The sequence below is a fragment of the Phyllostomus discolor genome, chromosome 4, assembly GCF_004126475.2.
Source record: "Phyllostomus discolor isolate MPI-MPIP mPhyDis1 chromosome 4, mPhyDis1.pri.v3, whole genome shotgun sequence".
In the NCBI taxonomy this organism is placed as follows: domain Eukaryota; kingdom Metazoa; phylum Chordata; class Mammalia; order Chiroptera; family Phyllostomidae; genus Phyllostomus; species Phyllostomus discolor.
Genome location: NC_040906.2, coordinates 180,815,374 through 180,835,717, shown reverse-complemented (window position 1 = coordinate 180,835,717; position 20,344 = coordinate 180,815,374). Strand labels below are relative to the sequence as shown.

The 20,344-nt window shown below is 40.1% G+C and overlaps 2 protein-coding genes across 5 annotated transcripts in view; both read left to right on the top strand.

The window, feature by feature from the left end:
- SOGA3 (SOGA family member 3) overlaps window positions 1–16,018 on the top strand; it is a 44,025-nt gene extending 28,007 nt beyond the window's left edge. Inside the window, exons 5-7 of one of the 3 annotated variants that reach the window (XM_036024673.1) lie at window positions 2,686–2,757; window positions 8,541–9,707; window positions 11,194–16,018. In XM_036024673.1, coding sequence (XP_035880566.1) covers window positions 2,686–2,757; window positions 8,541–9,707; window positions 11,194–11,304 — 1,350 coding nt within the window. In that variant the 3' untranslated portion in view covers window positions 11,305–16,018. Of the gene's footprint in view, window positions 1–2,685; window positions 2,758–8,540; window positions 9,717–11,193 lie in introns of all 3 variants that reach the window. The other 2 variants (XM_028509841.2, XM_036024672.1) reach the window with 2 other exon arrangements.
- The window catches only part of KIAA0408 (KIAA0408 ortholog), a 31,515-nt gene continuing 22,535 nt past the window's right edge, over window positions 11,365–20,344 (top strand). The window contains exon 1 of one of the 2 annotated variants that reach the window (XM_036024676.1): window positions 11,365–11,501. The gene's annotated coding sequence lies outside the window, so the exon portion shown is untranslated. The remainder of the gene's footprint in view (window positions 11,502–20,344) is intronic. The other variant, XM_028509843.2, reaches the window with a different exon arrangement.

Below are 20,344 nucleotides of genomic sequence, written 5' to 3'. Positions count from 1 at the left end.
CTTCCTGAAAGTCTATTTCCTTTGCCAGCTTGGGGAATTTCTCCTTTATTATTTGTTCAAATAACTTTTCCACTTGTTGTTTTTTCTCTTCCCCTTCTGGTACCTCTATAATTTGGATGTTGGAACGTTTAAAGATGTCCTGGAGGTTCCTAAGCCTCTCCTCATTTTTCTGAATTCTTGTTTCTTCATTCTTTTCTGTTTGGTTGTTTCTTCCTTCTGGTCCACTCCATTGATTTGAGTCCCAGTTTCCTTACCCCTGTGCATTTTCCTTTATTTCACTTGGTGTAGCCTTCATTTTTTCATCTAATTTGCAACCAAATTAAACTGAATCTGTGAGCATCCTGATCACCAGTGCTTTAAATTGTGCATCTGATAGGTTGGCCATCTCTTCATCACTTAGTTGTATTTTTTCTGGAGCTTTGATCTGTTCTTTCATGTGGGACATTTTTTTGTCTTGATGCACCTGTTATGTTGTGAGGGGTGGGTGGAGCCTTAGGTGTTCACCAGGGCGGGGCAACCCAGGCGCTGGGTTGTGATGCTGTTTGTGGGGGAGGGGTCCGAGAGGGGACAGTGGCGCTTCCTCTGCTTTCTGCTGGATTTCAGTCCCTTTTGCCTCTTCCTGCAAGCAAACTGGGCTCTTCTGGTATTGATTTCCGTGTGGGTGGGTTTGTGTACATACTGGGACCCTGTGGTTCTCTCCAACAAACTTTCCTGTGAGGTTGGGAGTCCCTTCCTGGGCCTTAACCCCCACAGGTGTTTTCAGTCCATGTTTTGAGGCTTTATTTCCCAGAGCTGGGGCCCTGGGTTGCGTGGTCTGTCTCGCTCCCCAGTTTTGCCTGGTTTATCTGCATGAGAATGTGGGACCTTGGTTAGCTGCCACCTTGTGCACCGTGCCTGCTCCACAATCGCTGCCTCGCAGAGTCTGCCCGCTGCCACTCCTGGGTCCACCAGGCGCCCTTTTTTTGCTGACCCCTCTCCCTTAGGCCACCTGACTCCGCCTCCCCTACTGGTCTGGATGAATGTGCCTATTTTTAACTCCTTGGTTGTCAGACTTCTATGTAGCTCAGTTTTCTGTCAGTACTGGTTGTTTTTTTGTTTCTAAATTTTTGTTGTCCTTATTTTGGTTGTGCGAGGAGGCACAGTGTGTCTACCTACACCTCCATCTTGGCTGGAAGTCTGATGATTATGTTCTTGGGATCATCATACTTTGAGAGCCCTGCTTTATATAATTTAGCCAACCTCTCTAAGCTTTAGTTTACCATCTTAAAAGTGAGGCTGACAGGTGTTTTAAGAATTAGTTGAGAGTGTTTGACATGAATTAGTACTCAATCAGTGGCAATTAATATTGTTTCTGTATTATCATTGCTTTTATCTATTAAATTATAGACTGAACTGCCAAATAAAGTAGGAGCACTCATAGAAAACAGAGCCTATATTAGTTTTTTCTTGTCGTATCACAGGTGCCTCAGGAACTAGATTAGTGAACACTAAATAAACATATAATGGAGTAAAATCAAAGTAAAAGCATTCAATAAATAAGGAAATGAATTCAGGGACTTCTTTGTAGGTAGCTGCTACACAGTACATTCCAGGATTCCCTAGTTCAACTTGCTGTGTTCTTGGTTTTCCTGGGACTGTTTTTGTTGATTGGTTCCTTTTGGTTTTGGTGAGTCAGTCCCCATACTTTTGTTTCAAGCAACAGAGGGAAAGATATTCTGTTGAAATTGAAAATAACCCCATGGACGATTCGTTTGACACTGTAGTTTCAGTTTCATACTGAACGGAAGCATTGCAGTTGTTTGTTTCCCTGTCTCCCATGCTGAATTGTGGGCTTCCTAATGGTAGTTGCAGCTCAATAGTCTGGTATGTGATAGTCATTCATACATATGGGTTATTATATATATACAGAGAGGCCCTCCTTGTTATATTGGTGCTAGAGAAATGGAACCGAACACCAGAGATCATATGCTGCTAGTCCATATAATGATTTTGCACTCCATATGTGTTCTTTGACCTACAAAGTATTGTTTGTATGAATTTCAGTGATAGTCAACCAATAAAATGAGGGAAGTTTTACATAACATTCCAGATTTCTGGATCCTCCTGAAGAAAGCCCACACTCCTGTGTGACACCAATCAGTTGAAGCTAATTCCCAGTCCGCCTGCTCTGTACATGCCACAACCCCTACCCTATTGTTTTCAGAGTGTGTGTGTGTATGTATTGGGTCATGTGTGGTTGCATGGAAGTGTAGTGAAGAAAGAGATTATTTCACATACACCCAGTGAAAGTTTATCTTTACAAACTTATAACAACCTGACTTATTTTTTCTTTAGCAATATAAATGCTAGCAAGAATTTTATTTCACCTGAAATTCTGAAATATCTAGTATATTAAGTCATTAATTAAATTTTGTCCAGTTATTTTTCTGCATTTTCACAATGTTGCCTATATTTCTCAATTAATTAGATAATTGCCAGCTCCTTTTCTACTGTGATGTGTATCTCAGTCCAAAGTAAAAATATATGTAAATAGATCTGGCTTGAGTTATTTTTCTCTTTTGTGATTTTTGAACTAATACTTTTCATTTGGCTTGGTTTTGTTATATGCGATTAGGCCATTTAAAAACATCAAATTTAATTAAAATTATTGTTTATCAAACTGAATATATTTATGCTTTGTTACAGCTATCCTTAAAAAGAAGAGGAAGCAAAGATTTGCCGAAATCTGAAAAAAAGACTCAACAGACTCCCACAGAGGTATGTAGAAATAAAATCTCAACTAGTACATCAAGCACCTCTAAATGTATATAATAAGCCACTTCTATAAGTAGACATAGTACTCATACACTCCTGTAAAGCAAAGTTATGCATAGTGATTATGCAGCTATAGATACAGGCAGTATAAAACATTCAGTATCTTTACTTACAAAGCTAGCACTAACATCCCTGTTATTATTGCATTAACACACAGCAAAATGTCACTAGTACTTTATAAGTTCCTATATGTGAGAACTGTACCGATGCTACTAATCTTGTTCAGTCATCATTAGTAAGGTCAGTAGAATGGCTGTTCCTATGGAATTTGGGGAGAGTAAAGAAAGGAGTGGGGTGGGAAGGGATGGCAAAGGGAGAGAGGGGCTTGTGAGGGCTTTGAGCCCTAGTCTGAAGTAATTCTCTGTACCAGTGACTGGAGAAGCAAAAGAAAGGCAACAAAAGAATAAAAATAAAAGTTAAAATATGGATTCAACATGGGCTTGTCAGGAACCTTAGAAACACGGCCACAGTAAAGACTAGTTCTGCTTTCAGGGTGAGTGGAAGGTACTGATGGATGTGGTGAAGGAGATTTTAAAACAGAAGAGGAAATACTTGGAAGCAGAAGTGACATTATGGCTCTCCAAAAACACTTGCCTAGATATTGACTTAATGTATATGTTGGAATCTAGAGTACTGTACCTTTTTTTTATTCTTTCACAGGGTTTTCTCATTAGATAGTAACTTTAAATACACAAAATTTGAAGAAGTTTATCTTGCTCATATTTTTAAAAGTGCACCATATTAAATGTTTATTTTCTCTTTTCCTTTCTCTGTCTGATGTATTCATGGGTAATTTTTCTTCTGGTACTTGCACAAAAATATTTATAGGCCAGAGTCTTATACCAAGATCATTGTTTCTTTCTGTACATTTTTCTCAGTTTCCTTGTTAAGTCAAATATGCTGTTGCTGCAGCTTTCTCACTGTCTTTGCCCTAAGTTTAGCCCCCTCACACTAAGTATTCGGCTGTGAATCATTACCCACATTGCCACAAATCCTCTTCACCTTATTTAGTGAGAAGCTGCTCTATGCTCCTTGTTCTAAAATTTGAAGTCAGTGTTAGTCAGCAGTTTCTTTCTTTTAATTTACTTTTGTTCTGTTCCTGTATTTCCCATGTTAAGGTTTATGTATTCTTTTCAACAACATTGTCTAATCCAGGAATTCCTCACTATTTATTCCTGGCTCTATGGACCCCAGTGCACGTGCATTTGAGAACTTTTCTGCAAAAAAGCATTTAAAGCTTTCATCAGTTTCTCAGTGGGACCTGGAACCTTACAACAGGCAAGATGCATTGAAATCCACCAGTTTATTTCATGGTTGCAAACATCCTGGGAAATTTCTAAGTATGCTGTTGTGGCCTTTGAAATCCCTGCCATCATTTGGAATTTAATTATTTTTGGAGGTTATTACCTGTCTTTTTTCCCCCAAAAAACCCACCCGAGCAAATTGACATGGGACTGTCTTGGAGGAGAGATCTCAACTACAAAGTAGTCATAGATGATTTTATGGCTCAAGCAAGGCTGAGGACCGTTGATTCACACGCTTTTATTAACTGAAAGCATCCCTTTCTATTGTAATCCTTGTTCACATCTTCATCTCTGTAGTCAGCCAGGGCATATTCTAGGCCGGGGCCACCTTATTCAGCTTTGACTCATCAGGGTTAATGTCTGGCACTCTGCAACATACTCAGTATGTACTTTTGAATACTCCCATGCCCCCATTTTTAAATGGCCTTATGAAATTGCCAACATGCTATTGATTTTGACCTACATTAATGACAGTTTGATTTGGTTCAACTTTCTCTATTTTGTGTAGCTTTGTATTTCACTTTTTCATTTGCCTCAGCTTCTTTGATAGTTCCCTGCGTGTTCCCTCAGCAGCACAGTGACTTTATGTAATGAGAAATGGTATTACATAACAATTATGAATAGTAACTTTAGGGCTAGTTTATCTAGAAGACAGTCTCTTCCATGTAAGCTGTATGGCTTTACATCAGTTACTTACTCTATATGCTTTTTTCCTCATCTGTAAAATAGGGATTATAAAGAGAATTGTACAGATTGAATGAGTTAATATTTTATTATTGTACAGTTTAGCTTCTAGTGGTAGCTAAGTCAAAGCCAGGCTCAGCTCACTTCTTTTTGCCCTTCATCATCTTTATGCTCCCCTTCCTCACATGCCATTTGTATCTTCTTGAGAGTGAGTCTTTAATGTACACGAAAATAACAGACAACGTGCTTCACATCTCAAAGCATTATAATGGTTTTTGCCTACTATTCACTGTGAAAATAGGAGCAAGCATAAGTTGCTCAGTGGCACTTCCCATGCAATCTCTGATTTAATGTTTTCAACATTTATGCATGGTATTTCTATGCACAGTTCCAAATGCAGCCCGCCATAGTTAGATCGCAAGATGAGGATGCAAGGCACATTGGCATGCAGTGTTCGTAAACTCTTGCCATGGCAGAAACCGTCATACTTTTATTGTGAAAAGATTCCTTCTAAAACAGTAAAATGATTATCATCCCCATCATTCTCCTTTCCTCTAATGACTTTATTACACGCAGTATATGTTCAAGTCTTAACATTTTTGCTTTCATTCTTTTGGATAGAAGAGCTTATATAAACACAAATCAGATAGCGTTCTGTTTTATATTTGCTTAAAATAGCCCAGTCAAGTGTTTTTCTGCTTCAGTCTGTGACTTATATCATATCTGCTTAGATTTAAACTGCAGCATTTTGCCAACATTTTTTTTTACTAACTAGTCAAGGCTTTGTCTTCCAACCAATGACTCCTACCATTCATGTAGCCCAGCCTAGCTTCCCAGCTCACCTACTCCTACTCCCCAACAAAACCTAGCCCAGGTAAAATCATTTTTGATATGTATAGTGTTGGTCACTTTTCTATTCAAACACTGTTTTCAATTCTTGGTTTACATGACCTTTGACTCTCAGTCTCCTCTCCATACAAACCTTTAACATTTCTTATTGGTCTCCCTGGCTTTAATTCTCCTCCCTTTTGCCTCTGAAATCATTGTAATAGCTTCAACCACCATCTCTGGGCATCTCATGCTAATGTCTTCCCTTCTGGATCTGAGCTCTCTACAGGGCCAGAAGTGTAATCCTTGTAATATAGGTATCCCTCAACTGATGTACCTCAAAGATGGCATTTTAATAGACCCAAACCCATACTTTTCACATAAAACTTGCTCTTCTTTGTTCATTCTCGATCCCTGTTATCGGTGGCACAACCCATCAAGACATCTAAATTCTATGTATAAGTGAAATCATATGGTACTTGTCTGTCTCTGACTGACTTATTTCACTTAGCATAATATCCTGTAGATCCATCCTTGTTGTTGCAAATGGTAAGATTTCATTCTTTTTTTTATGGCCAAGTAATATTCGATTGTATGTATATGTACCAGAGTTTTTTTATTCACTTGTGTTTGATGGGCACTTGGGTTGTTTCCATAGCTTGACTGTTATAAATAATTCTACAGTGAACATAAGAGTGCATATTTTCTGTGAAATCTAAAGAGCAATATAAATGAGCTAAGAAAAGACTCACATATCAGACTCACAGACTGATGGTTGCCAGAGGTGAGGGGGCTTGGGAAACTAGACGAAAAGTGAAAGGGATTAAAAAGTACAAATTGGTACTAACAATATAGTCATGGGGATGTAAAGCACAGTATAGGAAATATAGGTAATAATATTGTAATAACTCTGTGGCACCAGTTGGGTACTGACAATATCGGGGGGGTCACTTTGTAAAGTATATGGTTATTTAACCACTATGCCACACACCTGAAACTAATACAAAATAATATTGAATGTAAACTGTAATTGAAAGAAATATTAAAACTAAAAAAAAAACAAATTTAAAAAAACCTCAACAACAGCCTTTAAACTCAGAATATCGTGGCTGTCTTTGATTCTTCTACTGATGTATTATTAAACATTGAAATGTCTTTGTTGTCATGGTCACTGAATTAATTTGAGGGCCCTGATGCAGTCTCTTGCAGGACAGCTTCTCTCTTCCCTTGTGAAGTGGGTTCTCGCATCAAATCTGTGACATCTGTTCTTACCCTTTCCTCTCACTGTGTTCCTGAAGTTCTCTGTTCTTTCTGTGCTTCTCTCCTTTCTCCTAGTTGAAGAAAGGAATGTACACAGGCCAACACATCTGATTTACTTTATTCCACCCATCAGCCTACTTTTCTTCTCTTGTGCTTCTTTTCTGGAAGCAACACATACAGAATATGAGTTGAATGGAATTGGTCTGCATATAGATATGTTCTGTCGTTTACTGACTTATGCTTAGCATGTTAATAAAGCTGTCTGAAGCTCAGCTGCCTTTGTGTAAAGTAGGCATAGTGTCACTTCCTTCACAGGGCTGATATGAAGATGTAATGATATAAAGAAAGGGATGTTCAGGCTCTGTACGCCCGGCAGCTGTCAAACCCTTCCACACTCATTTTCATGAGGACAGAAGACCTGTGTCATGCTCTCCGTCTCTTCTACTTCAAAGGCTCTGGGCCATATTACCTGAGCATCTTTGGCAGAAACTCATTGTTCTGCTTACCTTCACCACTGTCGGTTGCTATTTCTTTACCAGAAGGCATCTCTAACACAGCTGACGTGGTGCTTGAAAGGAAGGTATTTCTATTCCCATTTTAAAAACGAGGTGATCAGAGTCCACAGAAGTTACATGATTGTCCCAAAGCACATACTTAGAGAATTTTGGGAACTATGTCCTAGACATAATCTGCTTTGATGTTAGCTCTCTGAGAAAGAATTGATTTGTGCATTTCTGTACCTTTTTTTAGTTTAGTTAATAATTTGGGTTTAATTGTTGTCTAAGAAGGTGTGAAAACTTCTCTAGGGTCTGTGCCCTCATCCTTTTACCAGACAGAGCCAACCATATTCACTTCAGACTCACAGGAGTGCATCCTATTTTAACAGTGATCTAGATGGACCATGTAGCAGTTTCTCCGTGGATGGGCCATTCCAGTGTTAAACTCTCCTTACTTTAAAAGCCCTTAAAAACAATTCTCCCTTAAATAAAGATGGAGGTCAGTTTCTTTCTGGAGGGTTGAGTTACCGTGAGCCTGAGTCTTAGTGTCAGGCAAAACTGAATTCAGATTTCACCTTTGTTGTTTGCTGCTTATTTGTTGTATAATCTTGAACAAGTTACTGAACATTTTAAAATCATTTTAATATCTACTCATAAGATTACTCTGAACATTAAATTAGGTCATACGTGTAAAGAACTTTACAAAACCTGACTGAGTCCACGGTCAATAAGTGGCAGTGAGTGCCTATTAACTACGTGTTCCTTCTGGCAAATAGGTTTCATATTTATTACAGTCAAGGGAATTGAAACGACCTAAAAAACCAAACAAACAAAATGAACATTTTTGAAATGACAGCCAAACGGTTGTATGTGGTTACAATATATAATAATCTCTGAATGATGATGACCACATTTTTCTCTTTTTATATCCCTTTCTCATTTCATTGCCAAAATGCAATAGTCTCCTAATATTTGCCAAAGAATTTGAATGGCTGGAGAAAATGAAGCATTACCCCCCCACCCCTCATTCTCTCTCATTAAAACCTTGATTGCAAGAAAGATAATTTGTGCAGGTGTTCTCTTTTGGTTGTTTTCTTGATTTACATTTAAAAAATGGTCTCCTATCCTCTTTTTTTCCCTTTTCCCAAATGAGGAGGACAATGAAGATCTGAAATGCCAGCTGCAGTTCGTGAAAGAAGAAGCTGCTTTGATGAGAAAGAAAATGGCCAAGATTGATAAAGAAAAAGACAGATTTGAGCACGAGCTCCAGAAGTACAGATCCTTCTATGGAGATCTGGACAGTCCTTTGCCCAAAGGAGAAGCTGGGGGACCTCCCAGCACCCGGGAGGCTGAGCTCAAGCTGCGGCTGAGGCTGGTGGAGGAAGAAGCCAACATCCTGGGCAGGAAAATCGTGGAACTGGAGGTGGAGAACAGAGGCTTAAAGGCGGAACTGGATGACCTGAGAGGCGACGACTTCAATGGCTCGGCCAACCCGCTCATGAGGGAGCAGAGCGAATCCCTGTCAGAGCTTCGGCAGCACCTGCAGCTGGTGGAAGATGAGACGGAGCTGCTGCGGAGGAACGTGGCCGACCTGGAGGAGCAGAACAAGCGCATCACGGCGGAGCTCAACAAGTACAAGTACAAGTCCGGTGCCCACGACAGCGCGCGGCACCACGACAGCGCCAAGACCGAGGCCCTGCAGGAAGAGCTAAAGGCAGCGCGCCTGCAGATCAACGAGCTAAGCGGCAAGGTCATGCAGCTGCAGTATGAGAACCGCGTGCTCATGTCCAACATGCAGCGCTACGACCTGGCCTCGCACTTGGGCATCCGTGGCAGCCCCCGTGACAGCGATGCTGAGAGTGATGCAGGCAAGAAGGAGAGCGACGACGACTCGAGGCCGCCACACCGAAAGCGCGAAGGGCCCATCGGTGGCGAGAGCGACTCCGAGGAGGTGCGCAACATCCGCTGCCTCACGCCCACGCGCTCCTTCTACCCCACGCCTGGGCCCTGGCCCAAGAGCTTCTCTGACCGGCAGCAAATGAAGGACATCCGCTCGGAGGCCGAGCGCCTGGGCAAGACCATCGACAGGCTCATCGCTGACACGAGCACCATCATCACTGAAGCGCGCATCTATGTGGCCAACGGGGACCTGTTCGGACTGCTGGACGAGGAGGACGACGGCAGCCGCATCCGTGAGCACGAGCTGCTTTACCGCATCAACGCGCAGATGAAGGCCTTTCGCAAGGAGCTGCAGACCTTCATCGACCGTCTAGAGGTGCCCAAGTCCACGGACGACCGCGGCACCGAGGAGCCCATATCCGTGAGTCAGGTACAGTTCTGCCTATTGCGAGCCAAGGCGATGGCGAGGCTGGTCAGCGGAGCTGCAGTCCCGCGTGGGGCGTCTCCGCGCACCGACTCCCACGCCCCGCTTTAGGGAAGCCCCAGATCAGAACCTTTCACACTGTCCTTCTTCAGGCCTGAGTTTTCATCACCTGGTTATTGATTACTTAGTAACTGCTTGCCCTCTGTTATTTTTAAAGGGAAACTTTGCCCGGCCCCACAGTTTTTGTGTAAACATTAAAGGATTTTAAAATTTATAACTATAACTGTTACTACTTATTATTTTACTAATATTAATGAACAAGGTTTTTTTAAACCATATCTACTCATAAGTTTACTCTGAACATTAAACTAGGTGATATGTATAAAGAACTTTCACAAAATCTAACGTGTTCCGTATTACTCCACAAATTCTAAGAGCTCTAACTGCAAGAAGATCCCTAATACGAATCTTCAGTTGTTTGCAGTTTTTGAGCCAGGATTCAAATAGAGTTTAAAATAATTCTTTAAAATTTCTAAGTTGATTCACAGCCACTGGTAAATGTAGAAACCAGGAGAGAAACAGATGATACTGTGTCTAGGGCTGGACCGAAAGGAGTAAGTGGAAGCTGCTCTTGTACCACAAGTTGAAGTCACATGATTATTACTTCTAAAAAAAAAAATATCACTGTCGGCTCTATAGTGGAAAATCTCAGGACTGAGGAAGGATTGTTTAAGGCAACACTAATTCAGAGAAACAGTAATAACTATTCCCGAACAGGGAAAACCAGCATTTTTCCTTCATCCTAATTGTAGAGGCACAACCGATGAATTGGACTGAACTGCTCTAGCCAGGTATGGTGGCCAAAGACCAATGCATTTTGTCAGAGTTAACCACCTAAGAGACAATTTATAAAACCAAACAGGCAGTGCCATCCCCCTGTGGCAAGCCTGGTATCCTGTATCCATTGGAGAACCCGCCGAGTACAACAGCATGCATGGCTTTTAAGACACGCAAAAAGCTTAAATTAAAAAATCAGCTCATACTTACAAGCATGACTGACATTAATTTAACTGGCCTGTTAGTCACCACCGGAGGAATTGCGACCCTATTGCTTATTGATCTTGCATGTTGCTCTGCTTTGCTATGGAAAGAAAAAAGAGTCTTATGATAAAACTTGTAGAATTTTTTAAATGTTGAGGCTTATTTCCTTTTATGTGTTGTATCAAATAGACATTGGTTTTTAATTTCTTTGTTGCAGTGTTTTGGGTACTTTGAGCATGTGGTTTTTCAATTTGACCCTTGGGGACAAAGAGGCAGAGTGAGAGAAAGGATGTGATAATAGGCTTTCAGATTCGGTAAACAGAGGCATAAAAGAGGGTTCTGCTTTATCTGAAGTTGAATGAATGCTTAAGTTAGTTGATATAAAGTTTCTAAAATTATTATTAATTAACTCTTCTTTTTGTCTTTGCATTTACCTTCCCAGATGTTCCAGCCTATCATTTTACTTATTCTCATTCTTGTATTATTTTCATCACTTTCTTACACAACAATATTTAAACTTGTCTTCCTTTTTACACTGTTCTTTGTACTGTAAATCTTTCATCATTCACCATTCATTGTAGTATTTTTGGTTTGTTTATTTTGTTCACCCTTCAAGACAAGAAGTAAAAGAAGTATACTTTCTGTAGTAACCAATGCTATAAAAACACTGAAGACTGCTTAATTTCTTTAAAAAGACCCATCTTACCACTAGCAAATTCAATAAGAAGCCCAAGCACTAAAATATTTCAGGTAAGGAAGTAAGTGTGACTTTTTTTATAAATCATTTTAATTTTTGCTTCTGTCTTTTTCATCTTAATTTGTACTCTTCTCAAAAAATAATTGGCAGAATGACTGTAAAAATTGGCTAAATCTCTCAGTTGTTTCTCAGTAGTTACCGATTCTGGTCATTCAAAGGCTGGACATTCACAAATTGGGTACATCTCCAAAAATTATGTAGGTGTGTAAACTACTTTTACTAGGTTACATCAGACTAACAGGATAATTTTGATATCTAATAAATATCTACAAAAATTTTGGTGAATGAATGAAATGCGACCCTCATGCAAACTAAGTAATTAATTGTTTGTAGTGCTGATGGTGTTCTGTCTAAAGAGATGAGTTTTGAAGCACAAGAGTGAATTAGTTCATTGAGAAAATAATTATCCCCATCCTACTCCATTTGACCAGCTTGCCACCAAACCAGCATTTCTACCTTTACCTGTTACCCTGGGAACCATATGTTGCTAATCAGGTTGGTTGCCTGGAGTCCTGTCGTCTAGAAGACATTATCATACAGAACTGTTTCTGGAGCAGGAAATAGTCTAGAATTATAATATGTGAAATGTTTTCATTAAGGAAATATATAATCATTCTCTAGAATTTTAATAAATTGCAGTCCACATCCAGTAGTATAGTTCCAATAGGGGTTACTCTCTCTCTATATAAACTTGCTTCGTTGAACCACAACCCCCTTCTGCTATCTGAAGTGGCCTGGGTGGGCTGTGTGCACCAGGCGCCCTCACTGGTCCATCCCATTGGCCACTTACCCAGTGGGGAGGTGGATGGCACCAGTGCCACTGAAGACTGAGAAATCACAACAGTTGTTCAAGTCATGTACTTGGAAATACTCTCAGATTGGTTGGTAGATATGAAAATTTGTAGTAAAGTATCTTGCATCTCAGAATAAGGACTACCATGTGGAAACTCTCTGCTCTACTACAAAAGTTGGTACTGGTAACCAACTTTTGTGACCTCATGCCCCAGTGTCTCCATTTGAGTATTAAGTTATTAAAGAGAAACACTTAACAATAGTTGAGCTTTCTGTTTAAAATAACTGCTCTTAATCTCCATGTTGTTTCCTGTTTGGTTCTTATTTCATTTTGTTTTGGAGGGGAGGAGAGGGAGCAAGAATCAGTTAACCAGAGGTGGGATCTGTCACTGCGCACTTGAAGATTCAAAGGCTAGGTAGAACTTCATGACAAAAAGTAATGAAAAAACGTAAGTGCTATATTTATGCAACTATTCAAGCATTTACTTTTTAAAATTTTTCATCTCAGGAAAGCAGCCACTTTAAAAACCAAAATCTGTCTGTTCGATCTTTGATAAGTTTCTAGGCCAGAGGGACTATTTTGGCAAAGCAAAAAAAAACCAAAACCTGAAAGCAAATGTTTGAGGTCTGAAATTTATCTGAAATATTTATTGCTTTTGGAGCCAGATCCCCTCAGCTAAGCAGTGATTCTCAGCTACCTGGACACATTTGATAGTATATGGAGGTGTTGTGGGTTGTCATATGACTGAGAAGCTTTTTTGGCTTTTAGAAGAAAGAAGTCAGAATTTCAAATAATTGTCCTGCCCAAATTGCTAATATTATTCCTGTGGGCAAATGTATGCAATGCACTTGTTCACTTCAGGAGTATCATGGACATTCACTAGCTTGTGTGGCTCTAAGCTAGAGCATTTCCACCTTTATCATCCAGTCTTAGCCATGACAAAGCAGTTCCATTTCCACAGTGGTGATAGTGTTAGAAAGCTGCTCTTTCATTAATACAGGTTCTTGAAACCAACTAAATCAGAGAAGACGAATAGGAATAGTATATGACACAAAGGAGAACCATAATGAATATTGTGTATGCACAAGGTCACGCACACGGAGACACAGGCACACGTGCACACTGAATTAAAGCCTCAAGATTACCCCCCACAGACACACACCTTAACAGACCACCTCTTCATCATTATATAGCCACCCCTGCCACAAAGCTTCCTTATTGATCAGAAAAGCGAATATGGTATCCCTCAGATCCACCTAGAATGATGAATGCTAACTGACTCCACCCTCCAAACTAAGGTAAAGAGCATATACAAGACATGAGAAAATGGAGCAAAAAATGGAGTATGGGTTCTTTGTCTTTTCAACAGTGTGTGCCTGCATGTATGCACACATACCTCTACCGAGCTGTGGTGCACAATGAGTGACGCATCAGGGAATCCAGACCTACCTCTATTGTAGGGGGACTGCTGAGGGCTAGTAGCTGGGAGATGATGTCAGCAATCGACCAGAGGGCATGAAGTGACCTTGTCCCTTGCCTTAGTCTCCTTGGAACTTCAGGCTGTTCTGTAGACACCCAGGGTTCAGGGTACATCTCTCCCCTACACCACAGGATGCTGGCTTGGAAAGAGAAGTGAACAAAGATGGTGCCCAGGACCTCAGAAAGGGTTTCCAGTATCATCTTCCTCTCCCCTTTGATCCTGTTACTTGCATTATCTTTATTGTCTAAAGATAGTTGTAAAACAAGAACACCCAGCCTTCTTTGTTCATCAGGAGGAGAAAATCCCCCAAGTAGTGAGACAAAGACTCTTCTATTTGCAGTTTTGAAGCTGTGCTATTTAAACATCGTGCTAAAATAAATTCAAACAAACCAACCTTCTTGAAGAAAATTCCCTTGCACACTCATTCTTGGGTATAGGAGGAAGTGTCTTTGGTAGCTTTGGCCTAATTTAAGAAAAAAAAATCCAGTTGACTATTTTTAAGCATAACTAACACAACAAACTCATAAAGTAAAGGAGAATTCAGTGTTAAGCCTAGCATGTGAATTGGCCTAGAGCATTATACGGTTGTGTCATCAGCTGCCAGTGAAGTTCGGAATGTCAGTTTGGTAGCTTAGCCTTAACTTCAAATACTCATGCAGTGTTTGTAGCTCTGTTCTTACAGACCTGCAGCCCACCTTCCATCTGGTAGAGGCATGCATTGTTGGGTCAGATACCATAAATGAATGGAAGGATTGAAGAGAAAAGTGGTAGAGGATACTATCAGAAAGTGAGAAAAGTCGACTGTTTTAAACTCCTGGAATTTGATACGGTTCAGAAACAGTATTCGTGAAAACACTACTGCTTAAACCCTAGTTACAACCAGTTAAAGGTCTAATGAAAGATAGTTTTGATTCTGTGTGCGACTTTGATTTAGGTTGTAGGAGATGAAGTGATTGCATACACACTTGGATGAAAATAACATTTCCTGAGTAGGTCCTGGTGTTCTGAACAGCCTACTGGTAGGGAACTCATACAGAATAAGAAAGCTTTATGGCCTGGACATGTTAGGAAAACCTTTGTAGTGACTATATTAAATGTGGTGACTAAATGCTTCTAAATGGTACTTTTGTGTTGATCAGCTGGGACAGGAGGACATGGTGGTCACTATTTTAAATGTTGGGCATTCTGAAAGTGTGCACAAAACCATCGAATCTCTATAAAGGTCCTTTCAATGTAACATCATAAACACCCTGTAGTCCATACAGTCTCTGCTTAGACACTCACTCATTCTAAAATATTCATTTGCTGATTTAAATTAACTCAGTTGCTGTCCCCCTGAAGTTGTGGGTAATTATTAAAAACTTCCAGGAAGAACTTCCAAGTAGAGTAGTTACAAGCGCACTTGATCAGAGAACGGGGGCAGCAAGTGTAACACTTGCCTCTTAAAAATAAGGAGAAACTTTAGAAATTGTCATCTTTCACTGTCCACTGTTAAGCCAGGCTGTGTTGTCCTAAGATCATCTTATATTTCAGATATTTATGTTTAATAAATTTAAATGTATTGACATTTCCTGGTTATTCAATTCTATTGTTACAATTATAAAAGGGTTTTGTTCATGGTTGTATGAGTTTTCCTGTAGCTATTTTTCAAAATAGGGTACTATCAAAATCCAATATCTGAAAATAAAATTGCATGATTTTATAAATTTATAAAGTTTATGATATAAGAATAGAAAATCAGTGGTTTCTACTAATTATTCAGCCTTTTCAAAAATATTCATGTAACTTCATTGACTTGTGTATTATAATGTTTCTTTGAATATTGTCTGAACCAAATTCTTGTTTGGGATATTTCAAGCTCAGTTTATTTTTGCTCTTTGAAAAATTATTTTTCTTTTAAATTGTCAGTTCATTTTAGATATATTAAATAAATAATTGAAGGTTTTATCTTAAGCCAAAATATATATTAAGTAAACTGTGAGTTGGCGGACTGACTGCACAACTGAAAAACTGTAACCTTTCAGACAAGCTTAGAGCCCTGACTCACCTCACAGAAGGCAACGCGGCCCTGAAGGACTCAGGACTGCGCAGCTCCTTCGGGAGCCGTACTGTGCTGCACGCCCCGTGACGGAGCTCGGGAGGTTACTGGTTCTGAAAATGTTGCTTTACAAATTTACTTTCTGTAGTCTTTTCTGAGTGTAATGAGTTGAGCTGCTTATGTAATCTATGTTAACAAATAAAACCGCATAAGTGATTTTCAAAGGCTGGCAAACAGCAGTTGCACCTTTCTGAGGTTGTCCAACATAATGTACCTTTAAAGTCTGCAAGTCAGTTCTTCCAGTGCATGTCGAAAGAACCTGCCTTAACCTAGGCCTCGGAAAACTTAGAGGGTGTGAGGGTTAGAAAGAAACTCATCAATTTGCCACTGGCCACAAGTGAGTGAGTACAGGAAGAGAATTTGAGAGCTTTAAAAAAATAGGTTAGAGAATCTTTTATTTCTTAAAGTCAGCTCAGTTCAGTGTGTAGTTTAAAATTCCCTTTCTTTTTCTTTATAAACATGCACAACTTTTGCACAATTCATGTAACTCCTTTGTACCATTAACTCCTGGAGAGATGAAATAGTTAGACTTTTTAAATAGAGCATCCAGTGTTGTCAGCCTAGATCAGTAATTTAGCACTTCAGAGGGAGAACTAAATGTAAGTCAGAAAAACTAATTTATTCTGCATTTTAGGTGACTCCTAACAATCTGAGCTCCTTTGTGTGAAAGGAAATGCGTTTCTGCTGAGGTACCAGGGCCACTGTGTGGGGAGTGTTAAGTTACCCTAACTGCTTAGACTCCATTTGTGGAAAAAACCACAGTGAAGCAGCCAAAAGAGATAATTGGTGGAGGGTGAGCATCCCCAGCTTTGGACCTCACAAATCCTGTGAGAAGGCCTCCAAGAGGGGAAACTAGGAAAAACTCATGTCTCTGGACACACTCCTCACTTTAAAGGGAATGCAGTTTATTCATAAGAAACTGTTTGAAGTACTGGTATCTGTAGAGATACTAATTCAAGTAGCAGGTGGATGCAAAATAGTTGGATAAGAAAGAATGAAGTTATTATTTTAAAAATATTTTTAAAAATAACTTAATAAGTTATTAAGGAATCTTACTTTTCAAAATATTTTGATGGCAACAACAGATACAGACAGTGTAAGGGCCAAGACTGCGGTTAAGGCATCGTGTTGGAGATTTGCTAAGAGCCCGTGGTGCGGAGAATGGGTCTGACTGGCTCCGAAGTCCTCTGATGAGCGTGGGCCCCAGGCTACGCTGAAGTGTGACTTCGAGCCTCCCTTCTGTACCCTCACCTCCAGGTCGTTCACCTGTGCTTTCTCACATTGTGATGCTGCATGAAACCCTCACAATCCAGCACTCACTCATATGGTTCCGCGTTCTGATCTTCCCTCCCTCTCCCCACTCCATGCCCTATGCATAAAATGATTCTCTTCGTGAGCTCTAGTCAAAGCTGACTTACATTGACTTCTTCCTTCCATTCCTTTCTGTGTGCTACTGTTCTCGTCTGTGCCAAATGCTACTTCCTCTGGCAATAGCATTTTATTAGAAAATTACTGAAATGCTGTCACTAATGGTGATAAATCCAGCATTTCTGGTAGGACATATAGATGGTCTAGAAACTCCCTGGGGGTGGGGAGTGAGAGGGGAATGGAAATTAATTCCTGTGTCTTTCAATTTATACTCACTAAATGGCTTCTCTCTTAGCCCTGCTTTACTGCTGACAGAAGTGACTCAGGGTGGCCCTCTTGTGGTGAACGGTCATTCCCAGGGCTCACTTCTGGAATAAGAGATAGCTGAAGAACGCTCCCTTTTATTATTTACATTTTGTTGTCAATATTGTGAACATCTCCCAAGTCTTGACACTGGAAGTAATATAATGAGATATTAAAAATAAATTTAAAGCCCCTTTTTAAAAACTCATTTTAAATAGCCCGCATTTCTAATATCTTTTATTTCTTCAGAATACACACCAGTTCTTTAAAAGAACATAGTTTTGAAACTGTTTCTTTTGAATATTTCTGTCATCTGGAGATTCCTGTACACAGCCCCATGACAGATCTGCTTGACTGAAAGCTCTGTGGCCATGTCGCCAGCCCCCGGCATCAGAAGGAGAGCCAGCACCCCGTGATTCGAGGGGGAAGACATCCAGCACTGGGCAACTAGCACATGCGCTGAAACCCAGCATTGCAAATGCGTGACTTCCACGGATAATGAGCACTCTCTGCATGTGACTGTGTGACTGTTACAGTTTTGTAACCCAAACCATACCCTTGCAAGTATCAAAATTATACCACTTTCTATAACACAGAGTCCAACGTCTGTCATTCTGGAACTCAAATAACACAGGGCCAAATTGGGTAGAATTGGGTGCGGAACTGTATAGAAACTGAGGAACCCAGCCATCACCCAGCAGATGGTCTCATTCAGAAAGTGTGGGGGAAAGTTTCAGCTTTAGTAACGGGTAAATAATTCTCTGAGTGATTGTGGTGTGCAGCAAAGGCTGGGAGTGACACTCAGTTGTGGTCCCCTTGGTAGATGGCTGTGGGGACCACCAGGAGAGGCTCTCCACACTGCTTATAAGTCGATTCCAAGATAGCAGGCCACTCGGGATGTGGGCAGTCATGCTACAGGTCATAGCTGAGTTGCCAGAGCTTGCTGAGGACAAGGACTTCTCTTCTTCCAATTCTCAGGGTGTAGCACGACACCCGGCACAGAGTTGGTGCTTACAGATTATTTGTTAAGCGAAATGTTAATTGGAGTGCCCAAGACCTCTTCCTAGAAATGGAGGATAATTTCAGATTCAGGAGAGTTTTACTAAACAATTGAGATCATGTATCCTAGGGTACATGATTCTAGAAGGAAAGAGTATTTTAAATATATTACCTAGAGTAGCCTCTAAATTTTAATATGCGTAAAAATGAATGTGGTTTTTCAAAGTCATCACTTTCCAATTTTTTTCTGTCTCCTTGTTAGTGTAAACAGAAATGTGATACCTCTTCTACTAAATATGTTTAAGGAGTAAAGGAGGAGGGACTAAAGAACTATAAAAAGATTCGGAAGTCACCCAGTCTCACACCCAGCCAGGGCTGCCATAGCATAAAGATTTGAACAAATAACTGCTTCGTGGTGCTGCACAGTCATATTTCAGACAAAAACCTATAAATGAAGTGTATACTGGCATGCTGAAGGCCAAGTTGGTGTGCTTATTCCCAGATTTTTTTCCACCACTAAGTTAAAATCCTTTTATTTTTATATTTTGGTGTAGGATTTATATTATCTAAAGAAAAAGCCTCTCAATAAATAGTCATCAAAATAAGTACTCTGCTATATGACTCCTTTGTTACCCTTGGAAGATGGAGTATCACCTTTCTCATTTGGACTTAGAAGAAAGCTGAATTTAAAATCTGACGAAGCCAGAAATCAGCCTCTCACACCTGAAACTTGAGCCCAGGGTTCTGTTCCCTTCCCATGAATGCCTTGGAATTTTGAACCTCAAGGCACTCCACCAGGAATGAGAAGACCTGGACTCTATTCCTGGCGTTGCTAGTAAACGGCTTCGTGACCTTGAGCAAATGTCTCAACCTCAAGGGCCTCTTCCCTCTGCTGTAAAGTGAGAAGCTGCCTAGAGGGTTTCAGAGGTCTTTGTGGCTGTAAAATCCTGCAAGTCGGGGAACACCTGCTGGTGGCATTTATACACTCAGTATTCTTTCACCCTTTCCAAAATACTTGAGTTTGTAGCTTAATATCGCTATTCATATAAACCTTTTCAAATCCTTTCCAGGATTTTCTTTTTGGTTTCTCGACAGCAGCTGGCATGTCTACATTTGTTTTACATTTGCATTTTCTATATTCCTACATTTGTATCAAGTATTAGATACACTTCTTTACATATTTGTAATTCACCGAAATAGGATTAGTATGTCATCGGATATGAATGACTTTTCGGAATTTTCTGCAATACATAGAGCAAAAATTTGGATCAGTTTTATATTTGAAAGCTGAAATATTTAAATGGTCTAAGAGTAGCCTGGATTATACAACATACTGCATTTTTCCCAAAAGGTTTTCAGCCACTCATTTGGACACCAGCTTGGAAATGTCAGGCACGTCGAGATGGCTGAATATCACTGAAGGCTGAGTACACCAGCATCAGCCTTTTAAATCCATTCATTTTATGTACATAGCAGCAGGAACTTTCCTTGAAATTGTCTTAAAGTTTTTAGTGGAAAGGTTCAAAAAACCTGTGTTGAATATTTATTGCCTTTGTATGCTGTCACCTAATTGTGACTTTGTTTCTTTTGAATATGAAATATACCATGGAAATTTTAGCTAACACCTGAAAAGTTGTCACAGAAAGGGTTGGTACATGTAAGAAGTGGTGGGCTAGGTGTGAAATTCTTGTCCAGGTCTTTCATGTTCTGTAATTTAAGGTCAGCTTTACTATGACAAGGAGCAGGTGAAGGACCTGTAGTAAATACTGACACACCCATGAAAAGGGACGTGGAC